General features: G+C 58.1%; 2 protein-coding genes across 4 annotated transcripts in view; one reads left to right on the top strand and one right to left on the bottom strand.

Moving 5' to 3' along the window:
- Positions 1–269: 269 nt before the first annotated feature.
- On the top strand, positions 270–3,988 carry Tpsg1 (tryptase gamma 1). Its single transcript, XM_038325447.1, has 5 exons — positions 270–315; positions 2,110–2,281; positions 2,862–3,127; positions 3,446–3,591; positions 3,671–3,988. Exons 1-5 carry the CDS (start codon positions 270–272, stop codon positions 3,986–3,988), a joined length of 948 nt encoding a protein of 315 aa, XP_038181375.1.
- Positions 3,989–4,821: 833 nt separating this feature from the next.
- Positions 4,822–18,440, bottom strand: part of Cacna1h (calcium voltage-gated channel subunit alpha1 H) — a 57,122-nt gene continuing 43,503 nt past the window's right edge. The window contains exons 11-35 of one of the 3 annotated variants that reach the window (XM_038325792.1): positions 18,168–18,353; positions 17,549–17,666; positions 17,265–17,420; positions 16,990–17,080; positions 16,505–16,713; positions 15,104–15,529; positions 14,510–14,610; positions 14,237–14,360; positions 14,086–14,154; positions 13,808–13,992; positions 13,485–13,611; positions 13,170–13,295; positions 12,979–13,068; positions 12,583–12,775; positions 12,232–12,249; positions 10,905–11,056; positions 10,275–10,384; positions 9,983–10,116; positions 9,683–9,753; positions 8,536–8,614; positions 7,484–7,605; positions 7,147–7,392; positions 6,883–7,084; positions 6,577–6,737; positions 4,822–5,871 (exon numbers count right to left, since the gene is read on the bottom strand). In XM_038325792.1, coding sequence (XP_038181720.1) covers positions 4,822–5,871; positions 6,577–6,737; positions 6,883–7,084; positions 7,147–7,392; positions 7,484–7,605; positions 8,536–8,614; positions 9,683–9,753; positions 9,983–10,116; positions 10,275–10,384; positions 10,905–11,056; positions 12,232–12,249; positions 12,583–12,775; positions 12,979–13,068; positions 13,170–13,295; positions 13,485–13,611; positions 13,808–13,992; positions 14,086–14,154; positions 14,237–14,360; positions 14,510–14,610; positions 15,104–15,529; positions 16,505–16,713; positions 16,990–17,080; positions 17,265–17,420; positions 17,549–17,666; positions 18,168–18,353 — 4,546 coding nt within the window. The remainder of the gene's footprint in view (positions 5,872–6,576; positions 6,738–6,882; positions 7,085–7,146; positions 7,393–7,483; positions 7,606–8,535; positions 8,615–9,682; positions 9,754–9,982; positions 10,117–10,274; positions 10,385–10,904; positions 11,057–12,231; positions 12,250–12,582; positions 12,776–12,978; positions 13,069–13,169; positions 13,296–13,484; positions 13,612–13,807; positions 13,993–14,085; positions 14,155–14,236; positions 14,361–14,509; positions 14,611–15,103; positions 15,530–16,504; positions 16,714–16,989; positions 17,081–17,264; positions 17,421–17,548; positions 17,667–18,167; positions 18,354–18,440) is intronic. The other 2 variants (XM_038325791.1, XM_038325793.1) reach the window with 2 other exon arrangements.

The following is an 18,440-nucleotide window of genomic DNA, read 5'->3' as shown; positions in this document are numbered from 1 at the left end:
GTGAGGACAGCTGGGCCCCATTCTGTTGCTGTTATTTTCTGTGTTCTTAAACTTGTCCCTTGCTGCTGAGGCTGGGTGTAGCCTTCATGTGAGACAAATGAGGGTGGTAGCCCCTCCCTGTGGTATATAACAGGATCAGGTGGGGAGCCTGTATCCTCCTCCCTCCAGCCCTACAGCAGGTGTGAGGCCGTTTCTGCCCCACCCCATACTGGGGCAGGTTCTGGGTTGAGCGGGGGAGGGTGGTCCTGTTTCTGTTGTGGGCAGACACCATGGCTCTGGGGCTCCATGGCTTCCTACTGCTTCTGGCTGTTTCTGGTGAGTGAGCTGGCTTGGGATCTGTGTGGCATTGTGTTATACCCTGCAGGAGTGAGCCTGCTTCCTCTCTGGACCTCCCCCTGATTTCCCCTCATTTTCCACCATTCCCTGGGCTGGAGCTCTGAGAGAGTTGGGAGCCCTGTAGAGGGAGCTGGGGACCTTGAAATCTGAATTTAGGTGGGCAAAAGCCAAGTTCTTCATGGTGGGCCTCTGCTCTGCCTGGACCCCCTCAGCTGGGTAGCTTGGCTATCATTGCTGGGGACAGAGGCTTGGGGTGGGAGTGTGGGGGACACCTATAGGCCAAGACCCTGGTAAGACCCTCCTTAGGAGGATCTAGAGATTGTTAAGGGGCGAAGGCTGGGACAGTACTCAGGGTCTCCTCAGCTGCTGCTTACGGCCCATGGCTGGTCCCACTCTACCCGGGATTGTGATGGCAGCTGGCCAGGCCACATCTACCTGGCTGGGCCCAATCTATCTTAGCTGCTCAGGGTGGGAACATTCACCTTAGGACCACCTTGGAACACTGTGAGGGACAATGCTTAGGTTCAGGGGACCAGAGTCACTCTCATGGGCAGCTCCCCTAATCCTTCTGTCTCCATTCTTCAGGTATCCCTCATGAGGCTCTGCAGTCAGGTATGTCCCCAGCAGATGTTTCAGGATCAGAGGTCAGTCTGTGGGGGAGGGGTGGTCTGGCCTAGGGAGGCCATGGACTTGTCACAGGCATCCCTGGTATCCTGGCCGATAGAGCACAGGCTAGCTTCACCTGGGAAGCTGCACCTCTGCGCCTCTGCTCTGGCTACTTTGTATCTTCTAGAGCTACTTTGAATCGCCTGTACCAGCTGCTGGCCCTCACAGCCTATCCCTTTCTTCTGCTGATGTTGCTCTTGGGAAGGAGACTCAAGGCATCTTGTTTGCCTTCTTTAGGATTTACCTGGTGTCTGGGGTCAGGGATGCAGTCTGCTTTCATATTTTTCTATCAGCAAGGACCCAATTTCCAATTTTACTCTGTTGTACAGATTAAGAGTGAAGCTCTCCCCTGTGGGATGGCCTCTACTTTTCATTAAAAGAGAAACCTAAGGTGAAGTTTACATCAAATTTAGCCATGATACAGTGTAGCGTTTGGTAGCATTTAACATATTCCCAGTGTTTTGTGACATTACATCTACTGAGTTCCAAATATCACTCTAACAGGAAATCCCTTCTCACCAGGGAGGAGAACCTCCTTCACCCCCATCACTCTTAGCCCTTTCTTACTCCCGTAACTCCAAGCAGTCAGCTGCTTGCCCCAGCCCCACCCAACCATCCTTCCAAGGAGCCTGCTATGTCCTATACAGCAGTGTTCAGACACCAAGATCCATAAACTTACTGCTTCTAGGGAACGATTTTCAACCTCTGTGTCGTGACCCCTTGGGGGTAGTGGTCAAACAACCCTTTTACAGGAGTGGCCTAAGACCATCTTCATGTAAGATATTCACATTAGGATTCATAACAGTAGCAAAATTACAGCTATGAAGCAGCAATGAAAGTGATTTTATGGTTGGGGTCACCACAACATGAGGAACTGTATTCAAGGGTTTCAACATTAGGAAGTTTGGGGACCACTGTTCTAGGGCATTGTTATTTCCTGCACCCACAATGCTTCTGGGCTAGGGGGACCAGCAAGTGGGGGATCAGAGACATCGGGGTTCCCCAGGATGCTAAGGAGTGGGAATCATGGAGAGCCCCAGAGGAAAGGCATTGGGCAGAACGCCAGTCTCTGGGATTCCCTGGCCAACAGTGCCTCCTCCGGATCAGGGTGTGGCCAGCCTCAGGTCTCGCATGCAGGAAGTCGAATCGTGGGAGGCCATGCTGCCTCATCTGGCACATGGCCATGGCAGGCTAGCCTCCGTCTGCAGAAGGTGCATGTGTGTGGAGGGTCTCTGCTCAGCCCAGAATGGGTACTCACAGCAGCCCACTGCTTCTCTGGGTGAGTGACCCCAAGAGGCCTGACAGCCTGGGCTTATGGGGCCGTGATAGCAAACAGGTCCTTGCTTAGCCTATGATTGACACCCAAGTCCAAGATTTCCTCTTCAATAAAGAAAACCACATTAAGGTCCACCCATCTAAAGTGGCAGTGTGCAGGCCCGGTGGGGGTGGGGTTCCCTCGCCCACATCTGCCAGTACATGGCAAAGAACACTTAACCTCCACTGGGCTTGAGAGTGATCCAAGCCACCTACCCAGCTTGTATTTGGGAGGTATCCTAAATCTAGTCAGCCCGAAGCCCTTCTATTTTTCTTGCATACTCCAGGACTGCCTTTCCCTGTTTTAGAACGACTGCTGGCCCCCAGCATGTTGGACACCTTTCAGCCAGGGGTAGCAGGACCACAGGCTGCCATCCTTGGGCCCTGGAGTGTGAGGCACTGCCAGGTTCATCATCCGTGTACACAGTGGATGTTTCTGTGCCTAGAGTTGAGGACAAATGGGACAGTGGGTATTGGCAGAGGTGGGTGGTGGGTAGGTTAGTCATTGTCCGAGGGGGACGCTTACATCTCTCCCTGCCTCCCAGGTCTGTGAACGCATCTGATTACCAGGTGCACTTGGGAGAGCTGAAGATCACCCTGTCGCCCCATTTCTCCACTGTAAAGCAGATCATCCTGTACTCTGCCCCCCCGGGGCCACCAGGGTCCAGTGGAGACATTGCCCTGGTGCAGCTGGGCACCCCTGTGGCCCTCTCCAGCTGGGTCCAGCCTGTGTGCCTCCCAGAGGCCTCAGCTGACTTCTACCCGGGGATGCGGTGCTGGGTGACAGGCTGGGGCTACACACAGGAGGGAGGTGAGGAGAGCCCTTTCTGAAACCCTCTCCCATGGGGAATAAGGGAAGGTAAGGGCTACCTGGAGGGAAGCAGGAGCCACGGGTGCTACCACTTGCTCCTAGTGGCCACACCTGTTCCTTCTGAAAGTCAAACACATACTGGTCTCCACCAAGATCGACATCTGATCCATAGATGGGTGTGTCTGTGTGTGAGGGTGGAGGGAGACAGGGGCCAGCATGGTGGGAGGTTGACTGTATGAGGGTGTGCCTGCCACTTGCTCACTCCCGGCAGTGTAGGGCTGGTTATTCAAGCTCCTCCTGAACCAACCTTCCTCTCAGAGCCCCTGAAGCCCCCATACAACCTGCAGGAGGCAGAAGTCTCCGTGGTGGATGTAGAGACTTGCAGCCAGGCCTACAGCAACCCCAACGGCACCATCATCCAGCCAGACATGCTATGTGCCCGGGGCCCTGGGGATGCTTGTCAGGTGAGCTAGTTGGGAACTGAAGCATGGTGAGGGTCCCCAAATCCTTGGCATCCCATCCTCATGCTGACCTCTCCTGCAGGATGATTCTGGAGGGCCACTAGTCTGCCAGGTGGCTGGGACCTGGCAGCAGGCTGGCGTGGTCAGCTGGGGTGAGGGCTGTGGCCGCCCTGACCGGCCTGGTGTCTACGCTCGAGTTACTGCCTATGTGAACTGGATCCACCACCACGTCCCAGAATCAGGTGGTCCAGGAATACAAGGGTTTTCCTGGATGCCCCTCCTGGCTGGCCTCTTCTTGCCCAGCCTCCTCCTGCTGCTGGTCTCCGGAGTCCTGCTGCTGAAGTGCTGGCTGGGGAGATCCTGGCTAGGCTCCACCTCCCACCCAACTTCAGACCTCTGACTGAGGTGTCACAACCCAAACACATCTCTTAAATAAGTTAGTGTTTATTCAGCTTTGCCTTGCCCCTTCTCGCCCCTTATCTTTGACTTAGGAAGCCAAGTTTTTCTGCATCTGATTATTGCAACGTTAACCTGAATGTGCGAAACAGTGACTATAAGCCAACGGGTGGCAAATAAACGTCAAGGCCCAGGGCCTGGGACGGAATGAGAAGCCCCACTCATTCGGGACTGTGACGTCTTATTGCACGGGCCATTGCTCCTCGGTGATGTTGCCCTTCCCAGGGTCACTGACAAGTTTCTAGACCTTCTAAGAGGATGGGTTAGGGAGAGGGGTCATGTGAGAGGAAGAGCGCTGAGTGATGGACAAGAACGAGACCGTGAACGGAGGTGATAACTGGATGTGGTGGCCGCGGGACCGAATGTCTGCCCACCAGGGCACGAGGGGCTCAAGCATGTGTTCCCTATGGGAATCTGTGTCATGTGGATGGAACTGCGGTGCCCTCCTGCCCACGAGGAGTTTCTGGTCCTTCCCAGGACAGAGCCTCTCCTCCCGAGACTGATGACCTGGTCCTGGTAACGACTTCAGATGGTGGTGGTTAAAACTCAGGAAAACCCAAACCTGAATCACCACGAGGGAGGCTCGTGGGGCCCGAGGCTGCTCCTGTGTCATGGTGCAGAGACGGAATGTCTGCTGCCTCTCCCGGGATGGTATCTCCGGGTCCCTCTGCCTCAGTGGGGCCTGAGCCAGGGTCCACTCGTGGCCCTGACTGGGGCTACCACCCTGCAGGGAGCCACTAACCTGAATGCCAAAGCCCTGTGTACACGCAGTCCAATCTACACAGGCTCATCTCCGCTGTCATCGGGGGCAGGGGTGGCTGGGGGAGACCCTGGTTTCTTCAAGGGGGCCTGGGGCACAGTGAGGTACAGTCCTTGTCCCTTCTCTGGAAGGTCGCCAGAGGGCACAGAAGGTTCAGTTTCATGGTGAACAAGAGGCACTATAGCCCCCGACAAAGAAATTCTGGGTTCTGTGGTCACGCTTTGGTCACTGTCCAAGAAAGAGTCTCCACCAGGTCCCCCCTTGTCCAGAGGCTCAAAGGCAAAGTTGGGGACGGTCAGGTGCTCTGCCCGGCAGGAGGCCTGGCCCCAGCGCTCACCCTTGGCTACAGCATCCCCTCCAGCGCCTGGGCCCTCTGTGAACTCGGGGCAGTCCCTGTGGAGGGCAGCCTCGCAGGATGGGGTTCGGCGCCTCAGGGTAGTGTTGCCACCGTCAGCTGCAGACGGCCGGGAGGAGCCCTCATCCTCAGCGGGAGGTTCGATGGAGATGCAGGGAGGGCTCATTTTCTTCTTCCTTCGTGCACCAAGAGCTGGTTCGAGCTCTGAGGCCCGGCCCCTCCCCTCCCCGGACTCCAGGTGACTGTCTCCACTATCCAGTTCCACAGAGGGCCACCGCTGGACATCTGCCCTACCTGGTTTGTCCAGGAAGCTCTGAGCGTCTACACTGCAGAACCTGCGTGGGTCCCGCCCACTGCCCACCGCACCTTTGGCAGCAGGGGAGGCTGTTGGGGAGGCCTCTGGGCTGTGGGGCTCTGTGGCCGACCAGGGGTGGGCTGAGCTGGTGATGTGGCTGACCTCCTCATCCGCTGGGTCCGCTGCTTCCGCCTCATCGCCTCCCAAGGTGGGAGGGCGGCTGGAGATGCAGCGCTGCCCGAAAGTGTGCTTGCGAGTACGGACACTGGCAGGTCTTGGGGAGCAGGGAGGGGACCGCAGGGACCCCAGAGGCACCTGCCTCGTGGAGGTATTTTCGGCAGGCTCTGTGTGGTCTGGGATGTTCTCTTCTCCAGCATCATCAACCTGACCTTCCAGGGACTCGGTGTGCATGGCCTCCTGAAATGACATGGGAGGGCCAAGTTAAAGGCCCCGTCAGGCACCCAGCAGTCAGGTACCTTCTTCCCCACTGGGCCCTGGGAAGGTCAAGTTGGTAACACTCCAGGGTGGCTCTCACCCTCCAGGCTGGCAACTCAGGGTTGGATGGGCCTAGAAGCTGTTGATGTGAACATCCCTGATGCTGGCCTCACCTACTGACCTATGAGGCTTCAGAGGATGAATCCGCTACACTGTGGGTATATAGAGAACTCTGCCTGGGTGTCTAAGCTCCTAAGACAGTCTTCCGGGGCCTGGAGAACTTTAAAAGGGCCCAGGTTGCCCCATATACCTACAGTCCAACTTGTACCCCAGGAACCGGAAATTCCCAAGAGCTCTTGGGCCAGGTAGTGGGAACCGAGGAGAAGGACAGGAAGAGGCTATAGACCAGGCTGGGTGATAGAGGCATATTAGCCACTGTGGGGGACTGAGGCTTCTGCCTAAGAAAGGGACTCGAGTCCTGTTGAGGGGCTCTGCAACTACAGTTGGATTATACTGAGTCACCCGGTGGAGGACTCAAGACCCACTATGCAGAGATGGGAAACTCCAAGTCTAAAAACACATGTATACAGCACACGTCCTCTTGGGTCTCAGCCTCGCTAACACTCCAAACGGGGAAAAGGAACCCTGGGGAGCCCCAAAGGCCTGTGGGATGAAAGTTTCCCTTACCTGTCTGCAGAGGATCCGTGAGAGGCTCAGAGAGCGGGGTGTACCTCGGGGTGAAAGGGCACGAAGGGGATCGCTGGCCCTGGCTGGGGAGGATGCAGCTGATGGGACCTGGAAGGAGGCACGGGGCTCCAGGGGCGGTGAGTGAGCAGAGGTGACTGGGCCTGGGTAGGGATGCATCTGAACTGTGTGGCCTGAAGACCTGGCCCCCACCTGTCCTCCAGCCCTCTCCGGCATGCTGTCCAATTTCCCACCTGCCCAACCTCCCCACCCAGTCCCGTTTCCCTGCTGCCCTGCCAGAGTCCATACCCGAAGGGACACTACCAGCATAGGTCTCCATCTCCACTTCCTGCAGCGGGTGAGGGTGTGGGACGATGGCGGGAGCCACCGGCCGGAACATGTAGCTGTCATTGGGCAGGGACAGCATCCTGGACACGGACACTTTGCGCACGACCAGGAGGTTTGGAGAGTCTGGCTGGGTACCCGGGCTTTCCTGTGGTGCAGACAGCTGCTTGTCAGCTCAGCAGCACCCCAGAAACCCTGGGACCCTCCTGGGCCCCTAAGAAGCCTTACCTGTGCTACAGACGGGGGCTGGGCTGCAGACCCCTGAGCCATCTCCAGCTCAATCTCCGCGTCCATCTCCGCGTCCTCTCGGGCCTCTTTGTTGCTCTCCTCCAGGTGCTTCATGAGCACAGCCACCACCACATTGACCAACACGAACTGGGCAACCAGCACAAAGGTGACGAAGTAGACCGGCGAGAGCGCAGGCAGGTAGCTGAGGCAGTGCTTGTCCTCGCGGGCGCATTCACGCAGAGTGTCCTGGTGGGCGGGGGGGGGGGGGTAGCAGAGTCACAGCTGTCTTCCCTGTCAGAGCCAGGAAGAGAGGAGCAGGGAGCAGCCCCACAATTACCTTCATGATCCCATTCCAGTTGTCCCCAGTGGACACTCGGAACAGTGTGAGGAAGGCCATGCCGAAGTTGGTGAAGGTGGCGTGCCTGCTCAGGCCCTCACAGGGATTGTCCTCGCTGCACTCTGAAAGTAAAAGTCCAGGCCCTCTCAGCGCACCCCCGCCTCTGTGGGACTGGGACAAGGTCAGCAGACTGTATCCCACGTGGGGCTGTCTGGGGCGTGTGTGGTAGGAACCTGGGACCCAGGCCTCTGTTCTGCATGAACCTGAACCTGTCCTCAGCAGACAGCACTATCTGAGCTCCTAAGTACCCTCAAGCCTTAGGCCTGGCCTCTCTGCTCACGGCTGGCATACACCAAGCAATGGGGCTCCCTGGGGCACAATGAGGCCTGGCTGCCAAGCCTGGTTGCCAGAGCTGTCTTGGGAGACTTGGAGGCGGGGAAGAAATGACTTGTAAACATTTGATGTGTGATGACTGAGTGGGAGCCATGCCTGGACGCAGTTCTCTGGGTGGGCAGACAACATTCTGCGACAACCTGCATGGCCCTTGTCCAACTGGGTCAAGCAAAGGCCCCAGAAGATCCCCATAGCTGGTGGAAGGGCTGAGCAGTTCCCAACGTGCCCTAGCCCAGACAGAATAAAGTCTTAGACTTCTCTTAGGTAATAAGACAGAAGACACATTGCTGGCAACCTTTCCTGGGGACAATGTTCAGAGTGAGGCATGGGTATGTGCTAGTGTGTGCATGTCCTCCAGGGTACATGTTCATCCTGGAGTGTGACCCTGATTGGCTTGAGTGTGGTCTCGTGCACCACGGAACCGGGGGTGTGCTTCTGAGTGTGCATGCCTGTGCGCACAGGTGTGTGTCTGTGTACCTGCTTTAAGCACTGGGCTGACAACGTGAAGGTGAACAGGGGGTCAGGTGGTCTGAGGATACACCAGAAGGCCAGTACCTGGCACCCTGTAAACCTGTGGAGGTGGGGCGGGGCAGACACAGAGCCACCTTCCCGGGGAACAACATCCCCTTCTGGGAGAGGCCCAGAGTGGCCACACTCACCCAGCCTCCCGAACAGCTCCACTCCCAGGGCAGCATAGATAAAAAACAGGAGCATGAAAAGAAGACCGAGGTTCCCTACCTACACGAGAGAGAAGGGGAACCACGTCAGCCCCACGCTGGCCCGTTCTGCTCCGCCCCACTGCTCCCAGCCCTGGGGAGAGGGCCCAGCTCCAGTTCCACTTAAGCTCTGGCCTTCCTGGGCCTACAACATCACCCCTCCTCCGTCCCGGCTTGGGATGCCTCTGCTCCTCCACGGTTCCCAATTGCTCCTGGGAGCTGCTCTACCCCTCTGCCTAGCCCTCAAGGTCTAGGGGGGTCCCGTGTCTACCCCATGGAGAGGTCACCTCAGAGTCCCTACACTGGGTTGGTGCTCAGTGGACAGGAGCACCAGGAGGGATCGCATACAAGCACCGGTGAGGTCTGCCAGCCCCAGCACCTGCACACACCACACTCCAGCATCCACTCCAGCCCCTATTCAAGGCACGGCCCAGGCCTCCATCATTGGCCCCATGGACAGTAAACATGGTGGAAAGGCCACTCGGATGAGGCTTAAAACACCGCTAAGGCCAGCACATACCAGGCAAGATGGAGGTAGACAGTACAGAGGGCTGGAGAGGGGGCAGGGAGCCGGGTGGATAGGAATATGCTGAACTGGAGGATGGGCACAGGGCAGGGGTGGCCAGGCAGCAGGCTGGGCTGTGGACTATGTGTGCAAATCTTCTAGTGTGTTCCCGCTTGGTACAGCCGAGCTGAACAGTGCAGATGTAGTCTGCATTCCGGGGAGAGGGAGGATTGGAGCAGGGCAGAAGGTGCAGAAACTGAGGATTCTGGTCGGAATTGGCTCAAAAGCTACCACGGGATTCCTCTGTGGCAAGCTCACCTCGGACCCTGCTGGCCTTGCTGTGGCCCCTTACCTCCCATGTGTACCAGCTGGGCGGGCACCAGTCACTAACGCTCTTGCCTAAAGCCTGAGGCCAAGGTAGGATGCCATCTCCAACCTCCTCTCCAGATCAGTCGAGCCAAGCATTCGGGCATGACCCTGGCCTCAGGACAGAGCAAGCAAGCAAGGGACATGTGCCATGCCCTCCCCGAAGCCTGTCCCCTGAAGGCTTGTGATGGCCTTCAGGGGTGCTGGACTCCAACCTACCTGAGGCAGAGCTTGAACCACAGTATCCAGCAGGGCACGCATGCCTGTGGCCATCTTCAGTAGCTTCAGCACTAGGGCAGGAGCCGAGTGTCAAGAGGGCCAAGCCGACCCAACAGCCCAGGGGACCCTGGACACCAGTCCCCTTCACTTTCTATCTACAGACCAGGGTTTCCCTCTGGCTGCAGATGCCCCAGGCATTAGCTAAAGATGGAGCCTGTCCGTAGCCTATCTGGCTGGGTCTGGGGCCTCCTGACAGACAGCCTAAGCAGACCCTGGACAGGGCACACAGAGGCCACCTACCACGGGCGATGCGAAGCACGCGCATGATGCGGATGATGGTGGGGTTGATGGGCAGGGCAGCATTCATCTCAATTTCCTCCAGCGCAATGCCCATGATGGACAGGAGGACTATGGCCAAGTCCAGCTGGTTCCACCTGGCCAGCCATGGGTGAAGCTTAGTGTGGCCATGGCTTGGAGTAGCTGCAGCTCAGCCAAAGCTCACCCAGAAGGGAAAAGAGCCTTCTCCCTACCACCTGCAGCCTGTCCCAGGCCACCTGAGGCCCCGACCTGCCCTGTCTCCAAGACCACACACCTGTCCTTGAAGAACCTCCGGAACCCAAAGGCCACCAGCTTCAGCGCGGCCTCAAAGACGAAGACGATGGTAAAGACGTAGTTGCAGTACTTGAGGGCCTCATCCAGGGACTAGGGACAGAGGAGAGCTGGCTGAGGTGCCCCGCGGCTCCTAGCTGCCCCATCTCCTTGCTCCCTGGGTGCCAACTCCGTGACGCCTGTGGCAGGCCCGAGGGCATCACCCAATGACCCCGTGAGCAGGCTGAGGACTTTAGGAAAGGGAAGAACCAGGTATTCTGTCCGCAGCCCTGACGGACAGATGGCATTTCCCACAGGCCACGTGTATTCCCACCAGAAGGCTCTGCTACAGAGAACCCGCACTCCCTGAGGCACCCCCTGTGGAAAAGGGGGACAGAGGGAATCCCTTCAGCAAACACACGGAGGGTGAGGAAAAGGACAATGGCCCCCAGGCTTGAGGTCTCTGGCCAGCCCCTCTTGCTTAGGTATCCATACAACTGTGTCCACACCTGCAGGCAGGGCCCTGGTGAGCTTTAGCCCCTAGTCTTGTGTTGGAACACAAGCTCTATGCCCCCCCCCACTACTGCCCCCTGCTGGGGGCCCTCTTCCCAGTTCCACCCCGGCCTCTCGCCACCTTGGGCTGGTTGTAGTGCTCCATGGACATGGTGATGACATTGAGGCAGATGATGAAGGTGATGAAGAGGTCCAGGTAGTGGCTGGTGCACAGCGAGTGGATGGAGCGGCGCGTCTGTGAATAGTCCGCGTAGTAGGGCCGGCGCTGGGCCTCTGTGGAAAAGGGGAAACTCCTGAGCAACCCGGATGCTACAGGACTGCCTGGCAATCCCGCCCCACTTTGGCATACCAAGGCCCCGTCCTCATTTTGGAATGCTAAGTGTGTGGACAAAGCTCAGGCAGGGCCAGGTGGCCCCTGGATTAGTCCCAGGCAGGAAGAAGGAAGAGTCTTTCCAGAAAGGCCTGTTCTGGTCAAGAGGTTCCTGTGAGTACACGGTACCCAGGGAGCAGGACTGGGGCCCCCAACAGTGTCCAAGAGGGATAAGCCGTCCCAGCCTCCCTTTCTAAGTGCCTTCCCAGACCCCACTCTTCAGTGGCTTAGTCTGGGGAGCACGCTGAAGGGACTGCCCTCTTCATCAACAACACGCTGACATTGGGGCTTAGACATCTTGATGGTAAGGCAGTCATCTCCCTGCCTGGGCTCTGCAGGCCCCACTTGGACAGAGATGACATAGAAGTCATCCCTGGCCTCCAGGCTTAGCTCCTCCCGGCCTCCAAGGGGCCACTAGTGCCCACCTGTGGCCTGAGGTGTGCATCCCAGAGAGCCCGAGGCTGAAGCCAGGACAGGAGACCACCTGAGGGACCACATCCCACATGCATCCCCCCAGGCTTATCTACACTAGATGCTGTGCCTGCAGCAGACCTCTTCCGAGACCCCAGTGTAGTTAAAGGGTCCCACTGGTGAGGGTTTTAGCCACCCTGCACCCCAGAACCCACCTCGGCCTAGAACCACACACTCAGGGACTGAAGGCCAAGGCCTGAAAGAGCAGGGTCTGATGGGCAACCATCCCACCCTGGACCCACATGCTCCTCAGCCCAACATGCAGTCATGAGCCAGCTCAGCTCGTGCAAGCAGCCAGGGAGGCCGACAGCCAGCTGAGACACCAGGGGGCAGCCACGAGTCCTGGGGAACAAGGATGGACCTTGTCCCCTGGGCACAACAGGCTTGTGTGCATGCTAGCCATGAGGAGAGCCAAGCAAGGGCAGGGGCAGCAACATGGACACTGATGGGCAAGCCATTGACCTTCCTCCCACCCTCTGGCAGCACCCTGGCACTTGTGCCCCACCCTGAGGTGGCCCCTGGAGGCCTAAGACACCCATCTTTCCCACTGCAGCAGCAGCAACAGCAGCAGTAGCAGCAGGCTGAGCATGCAGAGCAGGGCAGGTACCTGGGTTGGGGAAAGTGCCTGGAAAAACAAGGACATGTCTGAGTGGTTGTGGTGGGGACACTGTGTGGGGAAGCCCTCCGTGCTCCCAAGCTAGGGCCCACTGTCCTGTCTCTCCAGTTCATGAGGGGTTTGGGAGGGTCCCATCTACCTCCTGAGCCCTCATGGGGTATCCTGCATCCTGTCATGGCAGGCACCCCAGCTGCTCACTCCAGTTGGCCCCTCTTCCAAGGCCTGGCCCCCATGCAAGGTGGCCACGTGCAGAGCCATCTGGGCTGGGGGCTGCAGGCCCAGAGCTGGGTGCCACACAGCATGCATCCAGGTACCGACCCGCCACCTCGGGGGCCGCCTTACTCCTGCGCCTCCTCTCCAGGCGCCGCAGCCGCTTTTCCTCACGCCGCCGCGCCTCCTCAGCCTCCTGATGCTGGCGGCACTTGTGGAAGTTCTCCACCACCACGCCCACGAACATGTTGAGCACGAAGAAGCTGACGATGAGCAGGAAGGAGATGAAGTACAGCAGCATCCAGGGGTTGTGGTTCTGCACGGGCTGAGTGAGGCACACAAGGAGGTGAGTCCCTCACCAGCCGCCTTCCTGCCCGTAAGTCCTCCCCAGGACTAGCCTGTGGGGTCAGAGGAAGTGACCGCACCACAGCAGCCCAAACTTCTGGGGAAGGTTTCTGAGATGACCTGCCCCAATCCCTGCAGAATTTGCTCACGATTACCCACGAGAGCTGTCCTAGACGTGCGTACCTGCTGGTCAATGCCCACAGCGTCAAGCCCATCATACATGATGTTCACCCAGCCATCCTTGGACGACAGCACAAACAGGGACATCAGCGCCTATGCAGCAGGGTGAGGGTCACTGGCGGGGTAGGACTGTAGCCATTTCCCCCACACCCACAGCTAACTCCACAGTCACGCTGCACGACATCCATACCTACCTGACCCAGGTTGTCAAAGTTGTACTTGCGCCTCACCCAGCGGTAGTGGGCAGCGTGGCACTCGGCCTTGGTGGTGATGTTCCTGGTATCCGAGCCCTCGCAGTAGTAGAATTTGCCCTTAAAAAGCTGACCGGAAGGAGCTGTCACTCTAGGGGGCCTGGCCCAATCACTGGCCCACAGACCTGCCTACCTTAAGTAGGACTGGATTCCAAACTAATGTGCTGACCACCCACCATGGAGGACAGGACCCACTCCACCAGAGGGGAGCAGAAGCCCAGGGTGGGGCAGACACTGGACAAGCCCAGGGCCACACACCTGCACCCCGAGGATGCCAAAGATAATGAAGAAGGCGCAGCAGATGAGGACGATGTTCCCAATGGGCCTGAGCGATGATATCAGAGTCTCTACAACCAGCTTGAGGCCTGGAGCTCGGCTGATGACCCTGCACCCAGGCAGAGGGGACATGTTGTTGGGTGCATCTAAGAAGGTGACCACCGGGAAAAGCAATGGCACATGCAAAGGCCCTAAGGTGATGTGAGTGTGTGGCTGGAGAGCCATACAGTTGGGCAGAGGTGGGGGCTGGGCTTCTGGGTCCTTTCTGGATGTATATGGGTGGCCCCCGCCCCCTATACCCCCACCTCAAAGGCCGCAGGGTTCGAAGCAGGCGCAGCACACGCAGAACGCCTAGGATCTTGGCACCGCCAGCTGAGGCCATGGCCACGATAATGTCAACCAGGGATACCAGGACAAGAAGCCCATCCAAGACATTCCAGCTGCTCTGCAGGTAGGCGTGTTCACCCCACAGCAGTCCCAGGGCTACCACCTGGGGGAGGGACAGTCATGTATAGGCTTGCCAGAGGGTCCCAGGACAGGGTGATGGAAGACAGGGACCTGAGGATGAGCGGGACATCCGTACCTTCACCATCATCTCTACCACGAAGATGGCTGTGAAGATGTAGTTGGAGACGCTGAGGAAGGCCCTCTCCTGCAGGGAGAGAGACCAGTGGGAAGTCCAAGTCCACCTGTCCCTGCCCCACCCAGAGGGCCAGCTGCGTTCGGGGACTCACGGTGCTGCCTGGGTCAATGTCTGGCCTCTCCAGGGCAATGGTTACGCAGTTGAGGAAGATGAAGGCAAGGACCACATGGTCAAACATCTTGTGTGCGATTACCTTCTGGCAGGAGATGCGCAGCCTGAGGAGGTAGCCAAGGTGAGAAGACCCCGAAGAGATCTAGTTGGTGTCTGTTCATGCTGCCTGAGGTGAAGTGCTTGGCCGTGGGTGTGTCAGCCTGAGCTCGCTCATTCTACCTTCCCAGGAGGAGGCAGCCCTAACCCAGCTCACCTGTTCTGTGGTGGGAAGAGGTACAGGGCCCAGGACTCCCGGCTGCGACACCACTGGGGCGCATAGGGTTCTAGCACTTTGTGTAGGCGGAAGCAGCAGCTCTGGGGATTAGAGATGGAGTCTGAGTCACAGCAGCCTCCTCTTGCTGCTTCCTAGCACGCATCCGCCCTGACCCTCCCGCTTCAGGACAGCCTTTCTTGCCACTCCCTACCCCTTCTACTTCACTCCCCGACAAGGGGCAATGGGAGGGTGGCCATACTGGGAGGCCATGGGAATGGAAGAGTTGATTGGTTCCTGAAGAACTACCCCTCAGCCAGTAAGAGCTGCTTTTTGTAGTGACCACCTCTTTTCTTCAACCATAGAGGCAGCTCCTGACCCTGAGAGGCCTGGCCGCCAATGGCAAGTGGCTTCTAATGGGACGAGCTGGACACCTGCTCTGGCTCACCCACTCCCTTCTCTTCTACTGGGAACCACACTGAGATAGGAGATGGGGTAACTATGGGTCTAGTTAGCACCCTGGCTTTAGTCTCTGCCAGGGAGGGATGGAAACGGTTTGGAGTGTAGCCCATGCCCTGCCTTATTCCACCCACTCACATCCTCTATATCATCATCAAACTCGGCCACGTCCTCCTTGTGGCTGTCGATGCGCAGGAAGAACTCGCTGGGCAGGGCCACCACCTGCCCGTTGCAGTCGTGGAACTTGGTAGGTAGGAGGGCAGAGGGCCGCGGGCTGTGACACAGGTCCAGAGTGCTGCGGTGGTCCAGTGACTCGGCCCGCCTCAGAGGGGTGGCACGGGGCCCCGGCGAGGCTTCTGGGTGGGCTCCCGTGCCTGGTCTGCCGTCCTCGGCCTCGTCATCTGTGCTGCCCTTTCCCTCACCGGAGAGCAGCGACTCGCGCTCCCCACACTGGCTGCGGCGTTTGAGGCTGGGTGCGCGGCCCAGGCTGTTCCAGCTGGAGCGGCGGCTGTTCCCAGCGCTGTTGGGGCCCCACGGGGTACAGGGGGAACTGCGGAGGCTGGTCTGAGGGGTGGCAGGGAGTGAGTAGACTTGCACAGACCCGGGGATCACCTCATACCACAGTTTCTGGGATGGGAGGGGCTCTCCCAAGATAGTGCTGTTAACTGCCACCGTGGGCAGCCACAAAACACTTGCTGTACGCCTGGCCGCGCATTGCTCTCCCACCTAGCAAGGACTCTGCCAGGGCACTTTCAGGTAACACCTGACTCAGCTGGACATGGTTAGAGCAAAGGCCCAGGATCACCCAGGGCTGGCAAAGTGATTCTGACCAGCCTTTGGATTTGCAGAGGCCCATAGCCCAGGCCCCTCTAGTTTTCCACACAACTCAACAAATCTCCAGACTCACCCTCAGCTGAGTCAGGAGTCTCACAGGAGCTGAGCCTTACTCTCCCCTAGCCTGTCTCTGCCTATCTATCAGGGCCCCTTGGCAGGAGACTGTGACAAGCTGTGTTAAGTGGCTCGGTCCTGGAACTCCTGATTTCTCCACCACACGCAATTTTCTCATCTTCTCCCTTCTCTCGCCCGATTCTTGCCCTCGGATCTGCCCCAAAGTTCCTCCATGTGGTCTAGCTGCTGCCTGTGTTTACCCTGACCTGACACTTCTCAAGGTCTCAGAAGCCATGGGAAGCCATCACCGGGCACTCTGGGTGTGAAGAGAAGTGAGCTGCCATGTTCTCCACGGCGCATGGACCTTCAGTCCAGCCTGCCTGTCAGTTTCCCAGGCTGCTTATAAGAGTCTTTGTCAGCCCCCGTGTTTCCCTGATGTGCAGCGCTTGGCGGCTTTTATCTTCTGTAATTTTACCCAGATGCAACCAGGAGGGGTCATAACAATTCATTCCTCTTTCATGGCTCCAGGTTTGTCTCAGAGAGGAACCACCCTGGCTTCCAGGAAGAAAATGGCCCTGACCCTCAGTTTCAGACAGGGCTGGGGTGTTATGGAGACCCTCCCTTATCTCAGGGGCTGGGGTTGGTCCCTACCGGAGACTTCTGGTCCCCCAGTTGGGGGTCCACAGGACCACTGCTGCTGTGCTGTGGGTCCAGGAGAACATGGGCCACATCCAGGTGTGGGGAGCTCTTGGGAGTGGGCATAGGCGTAGCCGCTGTGTGCGTGATGAGAGGAGGCGGTAGACTACCCCGGCCCTCTAGGTGCCCGTTAGGGGTCACAGCCAGTGAGTACATCTTCATCTCTAGGGGAGAATGAAGGGGATGTCTGAGCCTCCAGAGGTCCCAGCAGTAGGAACCTACCTGCCAGAACTCTGCCTCGGTCTACACCAGTGGTTATCAACCTTCCTAGTGATGCCAACCTTTAATACCTCAAGTTGTGGTGACCCCCAACCGTAAAATTATTTTTGTTGCTGTTTCATAACTGTAAATATCTGATAGCAGGAAATCTGACATGTAACTCTGAAGGGCTGTGACCCACAGCTGGAGAACCACTGGTCTATACCATGTAAGCGCATTACCTGTGGCCTGAAGATCTCTGAGCTTCTCAAAATCTTCCTCTAAGTGGGTAGATGTCTTGTCCTCATCCGTGTCAGACCTGGTGGCATCCCCCTGAAACCATGCAACACAAGGTGAGTGTGACGTCCCCACAGCAGGGTCCTCTGGACCCAGCCCAAGTCATATGCCTGGGAGCGCGAGGGAGATGTGGGGCCTAGAGGCTGCAGTGTGAATGTGTGGAGGGTCTGCTGAGGCGAGACTGCCTCCATGCCCAGACTCCAGCTTATGAACCCCTTACCTCTGCCTGGAAGCCTTCCACCAGGATGGCTACCAGCAGGTTGAAGAGCACGTAGTTCCCAAAGGTCATCAGGGCCACGAAGTAAAGGGCTGCCCAGGAGGAGGTGGAGGCCATGCCATTGTAGAGGACCACGTTCCAGTCTTCCTGCGTCAGGATCTGGAGGGACGTGTTTGCAGGGCTGAAGGTGGGTCTGGCCCTACAAGGAGACCCTTGCGCCTCCCTGGAGATAGAGCCAGGGTTCTCCACAGTCCCTTTGGTTGTCCTATGGACACCTGGGGCTGTACCTGGAACACAGTGACGATGGCCCACAGCAGGGAGTCGAAGTTCTTCCGGTCAGGGACCGTGTCTCCAGAGTCTGTCTTCAGGCTGAACTTACAGCCAAAGAGGTGCATTCCCAGGATGCTGAGGGGGATGGGCACTGAGTGGGAAGGGCCCAGTATCCCCTCCCAGAATGCTAAGGGGAATGGGCACTGAGTGGGAGGGGCCCAGGATGCTGAGGGGGGGATGGGCACTGAGTGGGCGGGGCCCAGTAACCCCTCTGCCTGAGTTAGCTACCAGCCTCACCCACCACAACCTACTTTTGCAGTACGGGCCAACCCTGAGGTTCAACAATTTTTCTATAGCTGAGAAGGCCTTAAAAGGGGTGGATGAATGGAAGGCCACCATAGTGCCTTTTTAGAAGGGAAAGGACATCCGGTCTCAGCAGCCTCACTCTTCCTTCCACTCCCTCTCCAAGTGGCAAACTGGCACACACAAGGCGCTAAGCAAACCCCACGTCACCGCTCCCAGGGCCCAACTTATCTCTTCCATCTGTGGACCCCCACAGAGCAGAGCCCCACCCCCCACCGCGCTTAGTGCCCTAAGGTCAATGCTACCTGAGGGAGGAGCTTGGGCCCCACCCACCTGAAGATGAAGATGAACAGCATGAGCAGCATGCAGAAGGTGGCCACGTTGTCCATGGTCCTCATGAGCACCACCAGCTGCCGCCGCAGGGCCGGCAGGAAACGCACCAGCTTCAGCACCCGCAGCAGCCGGAACGTGCGGAGCACCGACAGGCCACCATCCGCCTGCCCCACGATCTCCCAGACGCTACAGGTTGGGATGATGGTCTGAGGGTCAAGATGGCCAGTCTGGGAGTCACCAGAGCCTCTGTCCAACCCCATAGCTGGGGGCAGA

The sequence above is a fragment of the Arvicola amphibius genome, chromosome 4 (assembly GCF_903992535.2).
Source record: "Arvicola amphibius chromosome 4, mArvAmp1.2, whole genome shotgun sequence".
NCBI classification, from domain to species: Eukaryota; Metazoa; Chordata; class Mammalia; order Rodentia; family Cricetidae; genus Arvicola; species Arvicola amphibius.
The sequence above is the reverse complement of the archived record's forward strand: the minus strand, read 5'-3'. Positions and strand labels throughout refer to the sequence as shown.

Coding starts and splice junctions, on each gene's coding strand:
- Tpsg1 (XM_038325447.1), top strand. CDS start 270: ATGGCTCTGGGGCTCCATGGCTTCCTACTGCTTCTGGCTGTTTCTG. Junction 316..2,109: donor ACTGCTTCTGGCTGTTTCTG/GTGAGTGAGCTG, acceptor CCTCCGGATCAG/GGTGTGGCCAGCCTCAGGTC. Junction 2,282..2,861: donor GCAGCCCACTGCTTCTCTGG/GTGAGTGACCCC, acceptor CCTGCCTCCCAG/GTCTGTGAACGCATCTGATT.